This window comes from Medicago sativa, chromosome 4 (assembly GCF_051527215.1).
Source record: "Medicago sativa cultivar Bolivia chromosome 4, Bolivia_mono, whole genome shotgun sequence".
Lineage (NCBI taxonomy): Eukaryota > Viridiplantae > Streptophyta > Magnoliopsida > Fabales > Fabaceae > Medicago > Medicago sativa.
In genome coordinates, this window is record NC_140752.1 from 74,370,950 (window position 1) to 74,387,289 (window position 16,340).

At 33.8% G+C, this 16,340-nt stretch overlaps 2 protein-coding genes across 2 annotated transcripts; both read left to right on the plus strand.

Annotated features, from left to right (window-relative positions):
* The first annotated feature begins 1,945 nt into the window (after positions 1-1,945).
* Positions 1,946-7,680, plus strand: LOC146931810 (pentatricopeptide repeat-containing protein At4g04790, mitochondrial-like). The gene is made up of 5 exons (XM_085703399.1): positions 1,946-2,549; positions 3,027-3,197; positions 3,882-3,946; positions 4,956-5,063; positions 7,414-7,680. Exons 1-5 carry the CDS (start codon positions 2,075-2,077, stop codon positions 7,594-7,596), a joined length of 1,002 nt encoding a protein of 333 aa, XP_085559525.1. The 5' UTR covers positions 1,946-2,074; the 3' UTR covers positions 7,597-7,680.
* Positions 7,681-10,357: 2,677 nt separating this feature from the next.
* Positions 10,358-15,415, plus strand: LOC146931811 (mitochondrial 15S rRNA processing factor ppr3-like). The gene is made up of 4 exons (XM_085703400.1): positions 10,358-10,592; positions 11,881-12,000; positions 13,055-13,150; positions 15,102-15,415. The coding sequence occupies exons 1-4, from the start codon at positions 10,464-10,466 to the stop codon at positions 15,120-15,122; spliced, it is 366 nt and encodes a 121-aa protein (XP_085559526.1). The 5' UTR covers positions 10,358-10,463; the 3' UTR covers positions 15,123-15,415.
* The last annotated feature ends 925 nt before the right edge of the window (positions 15,416-16,340 follow it).

Sequence of the window (16,340 nt, forward strand, 5' to 3'; positions counted from 1 at the left end):
TTTAACTATTCGTATTTATAAAAAGGAAAATGTTAACATATGTCTTTTGATATTTGATAATGTATCGAAAATAGAAATTTTATAATTTCATTAGTAGTGTGACCGTCTTTCTACCATTTTATTTTGCTAACGTTTGTAAATTATGAATGATGTTTTTTTATAAAATTTGATTTTGATTAAAAGTATAAATATAGTTTTTTTTTACAAAAATAAACGATATTCATTCATTTAAATTGATAAAGTACATCAATCAAATACGAATTCAAAGTCGCTAAAAACAAAAAAGATGAAACTGCGAACAAATACACATATCCATATAAAAGTATTATTATAAATGCTTGTAACTTTCAAATTATAACAAACTCAATAAACCACGATGTTTATTTATTTCAATGACACAGAAAATATAACAAATATAATATAAATTATTATCTTTTTTATTGACGCCAACCATAAACAATATTATATGCCTCTTAAAAAACACAATCAACATTATTAAAAAAATTATTATAAAAAAGTTTGTTTAAGGATATAATTTGGAAAATGAAAAAGTCATCTAAAAATCCCTTATCCTCTTTATATATAGTATAAATATAATTGAGTTAATGAGAAAATCATCCCAAAATCTTTTTTTTTCAGACTTTACTTACCTTTCGACCAAACTAGAATTAACATAATTGATTCCCTTAAAAACTACGTGTGTTTGATCTACTAAAAAATAAAGGACATGACATTACAACTCTAGTTGTACAATGTTTGATTTGTAAAATTGTTTTTGGGACATGACAAACAGGAGGCAAATGACAAGACAAAAACATAAACCTTTGTCCTCACTAAACAACATCACAACTTTTTGTCCCACGTACAAATTACTCCATCCGTTTCAAAATGAGTGTCGTTTTAGGTGTTTACACACATATTAAGAAATGTAATGATTAAAAGAAAGAGAATGGTTATTTTACCAAATTATCCTTATTAACTATTGGTTAGTTTTAAAAGTAATATTTTGGAAGTAGTGTGCAGAGTATTAATTGGAGGGTACAATTGAAAAGAAAAAGTTATTATTGCATTGGAAACTGAAAGTGACATTCATTTTGAAACAAATTTTTTTTGGCTAAAGCGACACTCATTTTGAAACGGAGGGAGTATCTAAAATACAAAAATAACTTTTTGTCCACAAAAAATCGTATAAGATAAAAAATTATCCAATACTATAAAAGTTTATCTTGTGTTGTGCCGTCTAGTACATACTGTTTAGGTTTTTTTTTTTTTTTTTTTGTGGTGGAGAGGGTTCGAACCCCGGACCTTCGTTATTTTAAAAAGAAAAGTTAATTTTTTTTTTTATTAAGACATAATTATGAGTATTTATGAATATCTTGGGGCACAAGTTAACTGTCTCGAGGCTACATATACCTTGAAGTTGGGTTGACCTATTCCTACAAAATCGCATTCTCAGAACGAGTTCATCATCATCATCATCTTCAACTTAACTTGGTTGCAAAGTTAAGATGCGCATCCTTACTGCCAGAAAACTATGTACACTCGGCTCTTATTTCCGTTCACATTTACACAACAATCCCACAAAAAACTTTTCCTCACTTTCATATCAACAAATCCAAAAACTCCATTTAGATTCTATTTTCAACCCTTCTCCCCAAGGTACATAAAACACATAAAGTTTCAATTTTTATCCCTACCCACTTTTTCATTTTTGCTTAGTTTTGCATCCGTTGTTGATGTTTTTGTGTTAATGGGTTTTTGTTTACCTTTTGTTGCAGAGGATTTATCTGATATATTGCTTGGCAAGTGTTTGTTAAATTCACTGTGAGACTGGAAGCCTTGTTTTTTTTACTGTGGCATGATGAGGAGAGTCGAGTGTTCGAATGTGTTTTCGGTTTTTGTTGTTATTTTATGTTAGTTATTGCTGTTTCTCTCTGTAGGCAAAGCTCATAGGGTAAAGAAGCTTGGTTATGACGAAGTTGACGCTGAAGAAAAAGTGAGGAGCATACCAGAGGTGCTAGATTCTCATAATTTTGCTTCGTTAGGGAATGGGAAAGCACGTGAGAGGAAACTAATGTTTGAAGACACTCGTAGGGTACAAGCTGATAGGATATTCAAAATGGTTACGAGAAATCTAGGAACAACTGCTTCGGATTATGTGCTTGACTGCTTGAGTCCAGAACTAGGTCTGAAAGAGTACAATGAGTCGATCCAATCGTGCATAAAGAAGGCTAGGGAGACTGATGATGAAAACGTTTCTACAGAAGAAATGAGTAAGACTTATCACCTTTTAAAATCAATGAGCGAAAACGGGTTTCAGCTAGAAGAGAAAACTTGTCGGCCAATTCTTGAGTATATAATTGACATGGGCCTTGTTCAAGAATTTCAACTTTTTAATGATTTTATCAAAGCTTGTAATCCCAGTTCAATTTCACGATTGGGTTACTATGAAATGTTGTTGTGGATAAGGGTTAACAACGAAGAAAAGATCCGGGATATATGTCAATACATTGCTTTTGAAGAGAGTAAAGACACTTCTGCTCTACGAGGTAGGCGAATCTGTTTTTCACGTCAATTCATTTTTATGATTTTTGTTTCATTGAACCTATGTACGAACATCCACTGCATAGTTTTAGCAGTATCATTATTAACATGTGACCATTCCATGGGTTCCTATATTTTTTTGTGCACCCATACATGATGGTTTTCATTTGATGTACTATTGGGAATGCTAGTGAGATGTTCAATGTGGTTAGATAAATACATCAGATACAAAAGTTCTATGGCATTGTAGTGCAATTAATTTTTATTTTTTCCCCTTCTACTTTTACTTGATGCCTTGGCTTTATTAGAAACATGATAAGAAAACAGAATTCATACTAAATTGTATTCCAAGTACGTTGCTGGCATCACGCTCTTCAGTAATAGAAATTATTGTGCTGGGCTTTGGAGTTTACAAATCACTGCATGTGGTAATTATGAACAAAATTATTCTGGAAACTTAGATGTATTCAATCTTATTGCAGAAAGTTACTTATTAGCTCTTTGTAAAAGTGGTCGCATTTTGGACGTGTTGAAAAATATAGACATGGAGAAGCATACATCGGCAAAATCTATGTCAAATATATTCCAATTCTTAGGAAGGCTACTGCTGGAATCAGATGCGGAGAATTTACTTTTGGATTTGACAGTACGTGGTATGTTTGTGATATTGTTTTCTTATTTAAGCTACTCTGTAGATGGTTATAGAGGTGGTAAACTGCTCTGTTTTTGAAAAAAAAAAAAAAAACATTTTTATGTCTTTCTTTTATCCCTAAAATTCTCTCCTTTATGTTTATAATGTATTTTCCGTCAGTCTAGATTTGGAAATAACGTTATTACATAGAACTTTTACATGCAATTTTTGTTCTATTGTATAGTCTACATTATAAAACGGTAAAACTTATAAGTTTCTGTTTTCAAAGCTTAGAATCTTCGCAAAGGTAATTATCTTAAGAACTATGCTTGCAACACATTCTCTAAACCAATATATTCCGTAGCCAAAAATTAATTGATTTTTAACTTAGAGGAAAATCAATATGTTCCATATCCTGTGTTCAATTCTAAGTCTAACTGCCAAGCGGAGTCTGCTATAAATTAAGACTCTAAAACTATTTTGTAGCATTGCTGAATAAGTTGGCAATGAATGTCTTATATTCTTATTCCAACGCTTTATTGTGATAGTTAGTGCACTAACTTAGGTTCTTCTAATTCTTTATAACATGTTTATCTGGAGTATTAATGGATGGTATAAACCTGTTATCCTCCAGAAGGCCTAAGTATTACCTTCTATAATTTTGTTCCCTCAGTGCATATTACTGACAAATTCTTATGTGATGCAGATTACGATGCAGATAATATTTCAAACTTCATTGCTAGTTATGCACTTAGCATTCCAAATTTAGCGGTGAGGAACTTCTCATGAATGCTGATGGTAAACAAACACCCTTAATGATATGTGATACTGGGAGGCAATTCTGCCTGTCTAAAGTTTGCTTTCTTGTAAATCACAAAATTTGTACAAATCTAAAGATTTTGAAGAATTTCAAATATGCCTATCCACTGTACACGATTCAAAACCAAAAATTAACATTTCCCATCTCAAAACAAGTTTTATAATATATGTATTTTAAATATTTCAAAGTTGATTTTTCCCTTTTTTGACTGCCTGCAAAAAAGTGATACTAAATCAAGGCACAGGTGCCTAGGTAGATAATATTCCCTTTAGACATGATAGCTTAATAGGCCAACATAAAAGTTATATTGCTTTTTTTATCGACTTTATTATTTTGTAGAACTATTTACTGAAAGTGTTGGGAGATACACTGCTCTGTATCTCCAAATAGTACGCATGCTGGAAAAGGATGAAGTGTAGTTGCAAGAGGTTCTCTTACTAGCCAAATCAAAAAATGTAGAGAAGAATTCAATTTGTTTAAACAAATTATCGACTATGTTTTATTAATTGAATGAAATTGACCCCGAAATTTGTGAATTTCTCCACGAGACTTGTGGCCTATTTTGTCAATGATTGGTATATATTTTCTTATATAACTTGTAATTTAATGTTCATGACTTACTTTTTATCCTTATTATTGATTGTGGAAGGGAAAAAATCCACCATTTCCGACATAAAATTCCATAGCGCTGTCATCCTTCACAAATTTGTCATAGCAGTTGTAAAAATATCTGCCACTGCAACCTGCGACATGGCTTCTATTTGACAACAATGCTTCTTATATAATAGTAACACACGGTGACACTATTTTTATTTCTTGTGAAGTATGAGCACAGTTAAGAGATGTCGGCAAGTTTTTTTTTGGTACATTTGATAAGGCTTAATCTTTTCCCATAGTAGTTGTATGTTACAACTTTTTTTTTTCTTTGCTGTTTTCTTATATGAAGTTGGTAATGTGAAGGTTGAGGACATGATCTTAAAAATAAAAAATTTGCACGATGTATTGGAAGTTTTGCCTTCATCCTCGACATATGAAAAGATCGTTTTGTACTGGTGTGGTATGCACAAGGTATAATTTTCTCCTTCATTCATTCTCATATTGTGGTTATAAAAAAATTTGTATAATTTTCTCCTTCATTCATTCTCATATTGTGGTTTTGAAATAATTGGTATGAACTAATCCATGAGAAGGAAAATAGTAACAAGATGAGTGCTCCCCTTTTAGAGCCCCCACAGAACACTCAAACCCTGCTTCAGGGTTTCAGGCATCCATTACTTGCCTTACTAGTCCAAGAAACTAACTTTTATACAATTGGAAGCAGTAATTAATTTATTTATTATTTTATATTAAATTTTATCAAAAGAACTTATTATTTCTAGTCTGCAGTAGTTTTCCCGTCTCCTTTTTTTCTCCTCCAAGTGACAAGACAATTTTTGGTTTTTCCCTTTTTGTACTTTGCAATACTACCCCTTTTGTTATCGACGGGAAATATTTTAGAATCACTAGCATCACCCTGTCCACTTGCATTTGTAGGCTTGACTAATCTCATGGATTTCTATTTGTATGAAAACAACAAAAAGAATGCTAAGTGACATCACCCAATATTTTATGCTCTGCAATTTAATGATATGCGGATAAGGCGTTTGAGGGTATTCAGACTTGTCTAAGGAACTGGTTAGGAAAATTATTCTCTGGTAGGAGCCACAAAGCTCTATTAAGAGTCTTTGACTCTGTTTTTTCATTTATTGTTCCTTCGTTGTAGAGCTCATGTTTATCATTCAATAATATAAATATTTACCTTATTTGATTTTGTGGGTTCTATCAATGGCCCGACCTGCTGGATTATCGAGAGGAGCTAGCGGAATAGCGATCTCGCTCATGACACTGGAGATGTCTGAACTGAATGGTTGGATATGTTGGATGTGAGAATCACCGCAGTGGAACTCCTTGCGACAAACAATGGATGAATTCTGTCAAATCATAACAACAGAGTCCAAGTTGATAATGAGAAGGAAGTAGATCCAGAGGAAATGAGTCTGAGGCTCAAATTCTCCTAACATATTTCGTAGCTATAGAAGTAACCGTTTGGTGTGTGCATCGCAAGGAGAAGAATGAAGGGAAAACGAAGGTTAAGTTTAAGGGTCGAGTGGAGCAGACTGAGAAGATGCAGGAACAGCCATAATCAATGGCGACAACCCTCCATATGTGTATTTCAAGATGAAAGGCAGTGAGAGAATTTGAGGCTTGCGTCGAATCGAGGAAGTCAGGGAAAATAAAGGTACCAAGCATGTTGGTGGAGAGACAATATGCGCATAGATCCTGTGGTGACCCTACCACAACGAGTCCCGCGCCCAAACCGCTGAGTCTAGGAGATTCTGTGAACAGGGAGGGACATGAGAAAATGAACATGTTGGAGAGGGAAGTTTGCAGTTGCAAGAGGGTCGGACCAAGCCATTGTGAACCTCGAAGCTTCCAGGCACCATTACGACAACCTCGGAGTGGCCGAGTCTGACGTCGTTGTCACTGGTGCAAACGGAGGCATACACTGCTTGCGAGGAAGAAGACAGATTGACAGAGAAAGGAGTGTGTTCCGTGAGTTAGGTCCAAATCTTGACCTAATGGGCAGAGCCCGTATTTAGTTTAACTTCTTGAGGTTTGTATCTAGTATTTGGGCTGGTTTTGACCTGTTAGTAGCCTATGTTTTGTGATAAGTCTACTATCCTTTTACAAGAGAATAAAAATGAATGCTTATTGCCTCTGATGTATCTCCAGTTTCGCAAAAGACAAGGTCATTTTTTGAGGACAAGGTTGTTTATAAGACGGTGGCACTGATAGGACATCTATGCATATTCTAGAAAAAAGTGGCACCATGGGGGGGGGGGAGAGTGAGTTTGTTAGTAAGGTTTCATAAGAGGTATGTGATTCTATTATATAGAGGGTAATATATGGATAGGCTGGTGTGTAAGGGTATTCAGACTTGTGTAAGGAATTGGTTAGGAGAATTATTCTCTGGTAAGAACCATAGAGCTCTGCTAGGAGTTTTTGACTTTGGTTTAACTTTTCATTTGCCGTTCCTTCGTTGTAGAGCTTCTGATCTCATCTTTACCATTCAATAATATACAAATTTACCTTATTTAAATTTGTAATTGAAGACATCACTGCACTAGTGCACTACTGTCATACATTTAAATTTTACAAGGACCCCACCCTACATAAGTGCATTATTGTGATGCTTGATTTCTATGCAATAAGTATTTTTTGTTTTTGTTTTCGCAGGCCTTTGGGCTCTGACTAGACTGGAAACTACATTTCATTTTTTAAAAAACTTTTAATGCACGTGGATGTAGCTCTTGATATTGTTGATAAAATCTGTGAAACTTTTCACTAAATGAATATTGTATTTACTTTCATAATGCAGTTTGTACGTGCATACATGATGGTTAATGAATTGCAGAAAATGAATTTAGAACCTACGACAGCCATGTACAATGCAATACTGGCAGGATATTTCCGCGAGGTATCATTGTTGGATTTTGTAGATGCCTATTCTTGCTCAGATTTTCAACTATTTCTCGAACTTGATAATAATGCTTTGCTTTAACTTCGAATATAATGTGACAAGTTTTGCCATTTCCATTCTTCAAAAAAAGTTTTGCCATTTCGAACATTAAGTTCAAATAAACTCTCGTCTTACATGTCTACTCTAGAATCTAGAGACTTCCTAAAGTAGATTGCATAGACATATTTTCTCTCATAAGCATGATATTTATATATATGGATTAATAAATAGTACATACAGGTATGAATAAACCAAGCTTCTGTCTTAACACTAAACTTGAAAATTGGAGATATCGGTTGTTTGATGAACAAGGGAATAAGCTTGTCATCCATTTGCAGTGCTTTGATCTGACTTGAATGTAATTTCTTCATCTGGTCTGATTGCTATTTTGGGAAGTGCTTAAATTGGTTCTGAAAATAAGACCACTGCCTGAAACACCAGGGCTATTACTGTTGTGAAGATAGACAGTGTTCCTATCATTGCTCTTAAATAGAAGTCAAAATTTAGATGAATTTCATAAGAATTGGATCAAATCAAACCATGACTTACAAAGAAATGAGTTGTCCAATTAAGACATGAAACTGAACTTCTTCCCACACTCCTTCAACAAAAAGGTCATACCCTACATAGCGAGGATGGATTTTTTCTTCAAATTACATAATTACGCATATATGTCAGGTGAGGACCTGCAGTGCAAATTACAATACTCTTTTGAAGAACAGGGAATGCATGACAACTTTCTTGCATTTAGGAAGTAACAGGATCATGATCTTAGTATAGTTTTCATATACGCTAATACTAAAAAGGATAGGTTCTATACAATATGATGCAAGTCATAAATAAATAACATAGGTGATTACATAAGAGTGAGTTTGTTAGTAAGGTTTCATAAGAGGTATGTGATTCTATTATATAGAGGGTAATATATGGATAGGCTGGTGTGTAAGGGTATTCAGACTTGTGTAAGGAATTGGTTAGGAGAATTATTCTCTGGTAAGAACCATAGAGCTCTGCTAGGAGTTTTTGACTTTGGTTTAACTTTTCATTTGCCGTTCCTTCGTTGTAGAGCTTCTGATCTCATCTTTACCATTCAATAATATACAAATTTACCTTATTTAAATTTGTAATTGAAGACATCACTGCACTAGTGCACTACTGTCATACATTTAAATTTTACAAGGACCCCACCCTACATAAGTGCATTATTGTGATGCTTGATTTCTATGCAATAAGTATTTTTTGTTTTTGTTTTCGCAGGCCTTTGGGCTCTGACTAGACTGGAAACTACATTTCATTTTTTAAAAAACTTTTAATGCACGTGGATGTAGCTCTTGATATTGTTGATAAAATCTGTGAAACTTTTCACTAAATGAATATTGTATTTACTTTCATAATGCAGTTTGTACGTGCATACATGATGGTTAATGAATTGCAGAAAATGAATTTAGAACCTACGACAGCCATGTACAATGCAATACTGGCAGGATATTTCCGCGAGGTATCATTGTTGGATTTTGTAGATGCCTATTCTTGCTCAGATTTTCAACTATTTCTCGAACTTGATAATAATGCTTTGCTTTAACTTCGAATATAATGTGACAAGTTTTGCCATTTCCATTCTTCAAAAAAAGTTTTGCCATTTCGAACATTAAGTTCAAATAAACTCTCGTCTTACATGTCTACTCTAGAATCTAGAGACTTCCTAAAGTAGATTGCATAGACATATTTTCTCTCATAAGCATGATATTTATATATATGGATTAATAAATAGTACATACAGGTATGAATAAACCAAGCTTCTGTCTTAACACTAAACTTGAAAATTGGAGATATCGGTTGTTTGTTGAACAAGGGAATAAGCTTGTCATCCATTTGCAGTGCTTTGATCTGACTTGAATGTAATTTCTTCATCTGGTCTGATTGCTATTTTGGGAAGTGCTTAAATTGGTTCTGAAAATAAGACCACTGCCTGAAACACCAGGGCTATTACTGTTGTGAAGATAGACAGTGTTCCTATCATTGCTCTTAAATAGAAGTCAAAATTTAGATGAATTTCATAAGAATTGGATCAAATCAAACCATGACTTACAAAGAAATGAGTTGTCCAATTAAGACATGAAACTGAACTTCTTCCCACACTCCTTCAACAAAAAGGTCATACCCTACATAGCGAGGATGGATTTTTTCTTCAAATTACATAATTACGCATATATGTCAGGTGAGGACCTGCAGTGCAAATTACAATACTCTTTTGAAGAACAGGGAATGCATGACAACTTTCTTGCATTTAGGAAGTAACAGGATCATGATCTTAGTATAGTTTTCATATACGCTAATACTAAAAAGGATAGGTTCTATACAATATGATGCAAGTCATAAATAAATAACATAGGTGATTACATAAGAGTGAGTTTGTTAGTAAGGTTTCATAAGAGGTATGTGATTCTATTATATAGAGGGTAATATATGGATAGGCTGGTGTGTAAGGGTATTCAGACTTGTGTAAGGAATTGGTTAGGAGAATTATTCTCTGGTAAGAACCATAGAGCTCTGCTAGGAGTTTTTGACTTTGGTTTAACTTTTCATTTGCCGTTCCTTCGTTGTAGAGCTTCTGATCTCATCTTTACCATTCAATAATATACAAATTTACCTTATTTAAATTTGTAATTGAAGACATCACTGCACTAGTGCACTACTGTCATACATTTAAATTTTACAAGGACCCCACCCTACATAAGTGCATTATTGTGATGCTTGATTTCTATGCAATAAGTATTTTTTGTTTTTGTTTTCGCAGGCCTTTGGGCTCTGACTAGACTGGAAACTACATTTCATTTTTTAAAAAACTTTTAATGCACGTGGATGTAGCTCTTGATATTGTTGATAAAATCTGTGAAACTTTTCACTAAATGAATATTGTATTTACTTTCATAATGCAGTTTGTACGTGCATACATGATGGTTAATGAATTGCAGAAAATGAATTTAGAACCTACGACAGCCATGTACAATGCAATACTGGCAGGATATTTCCGCGAGGTATCATTGTTGGATTTTGTAGATGCCTATTCTTGCTCAGATTTTCAACTATTTCTCGAACTTGATAATAATGCTTTGCTTTAACTTCGAATATAATGTGACAAGTTTTGCCATTTCCATTCTTCAAAAAAAGTTTTGCCATTTCGAACATTAAGTTCAAATAAACTCTCGTCTTACATGTCTACTCTAGAATCTAGAGACTTCCTAAAGTAGATTGCATAGACATATTTTCTCTCATAAGCATGATATTTATATATATGGATTAATAAATAGTACATACAGGTATGAATAAACCAAGCTTCTGTCTTAACACTAAACTTGAAAATTGGAGATATCGGTTGTTTGTTGAACAAGGGAATAAGCTTGTCATCCATTTGCAGTGCTTTGATCTGACTTGAATGTAATTTCTTCATCTGGTCTGATTGCTATTTTGGGAAGTGCTTAAATTGGTTCTGAAAATAAGACCACTGCCTGAAACACCAGGGCTATTACTGTTGTGAAGATAGACAGTGTTCCTATCATTGCTCTTAAATAGAAGTCAAAATTTAGATGAATTTCATAAGAATTGGATCAAATCAAACCATGACTTACAAAGAAATGAGTTGTCCAATTAAGACATGAAACTGAACTTCTTCCCACACTCCTTCAACAAAAAGGTCATACCCTACATAGCGAGGATGGATTTTTTCTTCAAATTACATAATTACGCATATATGTCAGGTGAGGACCTGCAGTGCAAATTACAATACTCTTTTGAAGAACAGGGAATGCATGACAACTTTCTTGCATTTAGGAAGTAACAGGATCATGATCTTAGTATAGTTTTCATATACGCTAATACTAAAAAGGATAGGTTCTATACAATATGATGCAAGTCATAAATAAATAACATAGGTGATTACATCTTAAGCTTGGAAGGTAGCAGTCAGCAAGTTCTTGCTCAATGTTGACTCTAGTGGCTGCTTGTGTAAATGTACATTTAACACCTTGTATTGTATTTGTACAAATCACTTTTCGCAACATATCTTGTTCTATATGGCTGTCAACAATGGTTCAATTATCATTAGGGTGTTTTCAATTGGGGATCTGCAGAAGGATGACATTGTTCTTCTGAGTATATTTACTTCTGTCCCTCCATTTTTAGTTGGACTGTGGGGATTGTTTATTTAATTATCTTATGTACTTCTTTCTCTTAATAATTTTTCGGTTAATGAAAAGGCATTTAAATGAATATATGGAATCTGTGTAAAACTATTCATTCATTTTCTCACCTTTTCTGAAAATGTAGAAAGGCCTCAGTGGTGGGTTGAGGGTCATCAAACACATGCAAGATGCCAACGTAATGCCTGATTCAACGACTTTTCACTATTTGGTTGGCATTTGTGAAACAGAAGACGATATAAATAAGGTAAGTTGAGTTGAATAATTCCATATATCCAGACTTTTAACTCTTTGGTTCTGTAGTTTTGAATCAAGTATTCCTTTCCCTTTGTAATCTGTAAATTTTAATGTCAACGTATTCTACACGATTATACTTCTTGAAAATGGGTGGTTCGTGTTGGTAAGCCTGTGAGTAGTGTGTGTATTCATTGTGTAGGTTAGTCAAATCATTTTATTTCAACAATTGAGAAATTTTAATTACTCTTATATATTGAGCTTTAATTCAATCCAAAAGCTAGCTGAAGGGGCAATGATTTCCCAAACTTTATAAGGATTAATTTTTCCACATCCCTAGTTGATATGGATTTCAATTCTAGGTCTCCAAATGCTCATGAAAGGAATTTAAAGCATGAACAATGTGGGGTAATAATATGGATCTCAACACACCCGCTCATATGGAATAACAAAAATCTTGACCCAATATCAGATTTATAATAGATTTGGTTTTAATCTTAAAATTTGAGTTTTAGGCCTAACTCAACCCTAAAATCTAGCTCATCATTTATAATTCTATCATGTCTAGTCTTACAATGCATCCAATGCAATATCTTCATCTCTGCTACATTGTTTTATCTCTAACATTAATATTTGAGACATGCATTTCATAAAATATCTTTTATTTCTCTTCCTTTTACATGGTTTCCATGGCTTGATGGGAGGCAACCTTATTGAGTGTCTGCCTAACTGGCCCACTGCAAGTGCTACCATTTACTGCCTCCACATTGGCCACTTCAAAATGCTTTGTGATGACAATGAAGAGATAGTGGCCTAAGACCACTCCACGATTCTCTTTTTGTGGTATTTGATTTGTAGGGTACTTCTGAGTTCGGACAACGTGCATGCCAACAAATATTAATATGATTGACTGTTAATATTGCTCATTTGATACATACGTTCTAGTAGGCTGCATTAATGCTGTGTTGATGAAATGATTAAGCAATGATATTTCTGTAAATAGAAATTTCGAGTGTAAGATTTGATGTGTCAATAATTGAGTTGCTATTTGGATTATTTTCTTGTAGTATTATGAAGAACTGATGCAATCTGGAATCCACCCTTATTATATGTCCCTTATTAGAGATGCAGCTGCTTGCTGGGAATTGGAGAAGGCAAAACAGGTATAGGTTCAAGAAGCAAGATGCATTTTATAAGCTTTGAATAGCAAGCTGATCAAACTTGCATATTGATATTGATGAGTAGCTAGATGTAGAAGTCTGAGTTTGTGTAACCATAACTAACTTTTGAACTGGACGGCCTTAGGATCGTCTTTTGAAGTCCTCTTTGGGATGAAATGTGAAAATTTTATGCGAAAGTTTAAAGCAATAACAAGATTTCTCTTCCATTGTAAATAAATCTGGGAACGTTTGTACTCTGCTTTAAGTTCTGCTTCAGTTTTCTAACGCCAGCTGCAGCTACGTACTAGGTCATATTAGCTATCTCTTCTAACCATAAATATTCTGTCTTTTTTTCCTTTCTCAGACTATAAAAAAAAAGGGCAACCCGGTGCACTAAAGCTCCCGCATACGCAAGGTCCGGGAAGGGGTACCATTTGGTGTATTGCACGCAGCCTTACCCTGATTTTTACACAAGAGGCTGTTTCCAGGTCTTGAACCCGTGACCTTCTAGTCACATGACAACAACTTTACCAGTTGCGCCAAGGTCCTTTTCCTTTCTCAGACTATATTTCATAAAATTAGACATCATCACCAGTCCAATTTTACATATTCATCAAAAGATCTAATTTATTTACCAAAAACATGAAAAGAAAGATAGAAATATGATCTTCGACAGGCTATTCATTCTAGTTTGGACAATATATATTTACGATGGACTGTCTTTTTTTAGAATCAGCAAAAATTTATTAAGGCGCGAGTGTGTAAGAAACACAGCAAAACACGCAGGCAGCACAAAACAAACACGGGTCTCTGATATACCAGAAGACCAGAAGCCGAAAAACCAGCCAAACAGCAAGCTAAAACCAAACAGAAAACGCGCAAAAACCAGAAAAAAGGAAAAACACCCCAGCTGCTACTGTCACGGACATGAGGCTGCCATATACCAATAGGACTGCAGACCTGAAACAGAGAAGCAGAAAACTAGCATACCCCAGCCTCAAACTCCAAAAAACACCTACACCGGAATCCTAACGCAAGAGGCACTCTTTCGGATTCCAGCACCATTCATAAAACAAACATGCCGGCGCCTTGACACGAGTCAAAGTCCATCTCCACGACAGAACCTCGATAGCTTCCACCATCTCCTCAACATTACATATAATATTCTTGAAAATACGGTCATTTCTTGCCCTCCAAATACACCAAACCGCAGCATGCCAAATTAACCGGTAGCCATTACGGATCCTCTTGTTGGTTGAATTACCATTCCGACATTCCCAATGTATGAACAAATTAGGGGGTGACAGAAAATTAAATCCCAGCCAGCTAAACAAACCATCCCACACCCCTCTGGCAAACTCACATTGGAGAAATAAGTGATTTGTCGATTCAATGTTCCCTTCACACAACACACAATTCAAGGAAGCCTTTGGAGGTAACACGTGCCTATATGATAAGTTCACCTCTGTCGGAATCCTATCATGGAATAACTTCCACGAGAAGGCCACCACTTTGGAAGGTGCCTTACTCTTCCAAAGATTTAGGAACACCCTCCCTTGGTCTATTTACGATGGACTATCTATTTAGACAAAACCTGTTTTTTTCTCCTATCCTTAATCAGCTTAGGTATTGTGAACTGTGAATATGCTAATGCTCAACATGGAGGAAATTGTTAATGCCGATGTGTAACTGACTTTGTGTTATTATTAAGACCATGTTTAGTATTTTGGTACATTTGATGGTCTGTAATAATATTTTAAATGTTGTGTTGTGATGGGTTGATTTTGTTTTGACTAATGTGATGTGTATTGATTAAAATACTATTATTGTTTTTGCTGTTTTGTGTGTCATTTTTTTTTACAAGGTTGTATGTTATGTTTATGATTGTTAATATTTGTGATGTGTTGAATATTAAGTGATACTATACTATTATCTTTTTTCTATTTCTATGAAGTTTTGCAGTCATGAAGCTTGACTCTACAGTAGATGAAGCACGTAGACGATTTTGTATAGACGACTCTTTGATGGATGAAGAACTGCATCGTAGCTTCGAAGGACATTCTTCTTCAAAAGATTTTAACTTCAGTTTATTTATTTTTTGATGAATATGAATGTACTCAGATCAAGGGAGCTTGTTTCTACTGTGATATTTTGTACCCAGCCAAATTTGCTTCATTGATCCATTCAACTTATTGCTTCTTGCCCTTTAAATTGCCCCTGTAACAAAATATCAACAATAAAAAAAAGGTTCACTTGAAAATAAAAAAATTACTAGCGTAATTGATCCGTGCTAAGTACAGGTTAATTTTTCATTAAAAAATATAGATTATTTTGGACCATTATAAATTTTTATTTTATTAGTTTTTTTTTAGGGGAAATTTTTATTTTATTATTGTAAACTAGTGAATATATCTTATTGTAAAAAAAAATATGACAAACGTGATTTTTGCTTATAAACATTTAAAATATAACAAAAAAGACAAATATTTTAGTTTCATGTATTGTGACGAACAATTTTATAAAACGATCGTTAGAGTCTCCTTAAAAAAAAAACGATCGTTAGAGTCACTTTAAATAATCATGACTGCTCTATTTCTCAATTTAATAAAAAAAAAATATAACATAAAGATCTTGAAATTAAGTTGAAAAAAAAGTTCAAAAGTATTATATTTTCATCGAGATATGTATATATTTTCAATTAAAATGTTCATTCTCGTATGTGATCTTATTATTCTTATATTTTTATTCAGATACTAATATATTTTTGTGTACAATAATCCATTCAGATGTTCATTATATTAGTTAAGTGAAAATAAAAAATAAGACAAAAAATATATATTTGGAATATCATTTTCTCTAAAAAAAAGTATATGTCTGGAATATCACATAAAGTTGAAAATTAATATACTTGGACAACTTTTTTTTTCTTTTCAAATAACCTATTGGTTAAAATATCACCTCTCTCTTAAGATGAATAAGTAGGAATTCAGAGTTGACATGCCGACATCTGCATATATATCCGTGCCTTATAAAGCAAGTGACGCAGTAAAACTTTTATTTACAGTAAAAGTGAATGCCATGCACGCAAGAAAACTATGCACTCTCAGCTCCTATTTCCGTTCACATTTTCGCAACAAAACATCACTTCCATATCAAAATACCCATTTTCATTCTCATTCCAACTCTGTTGATC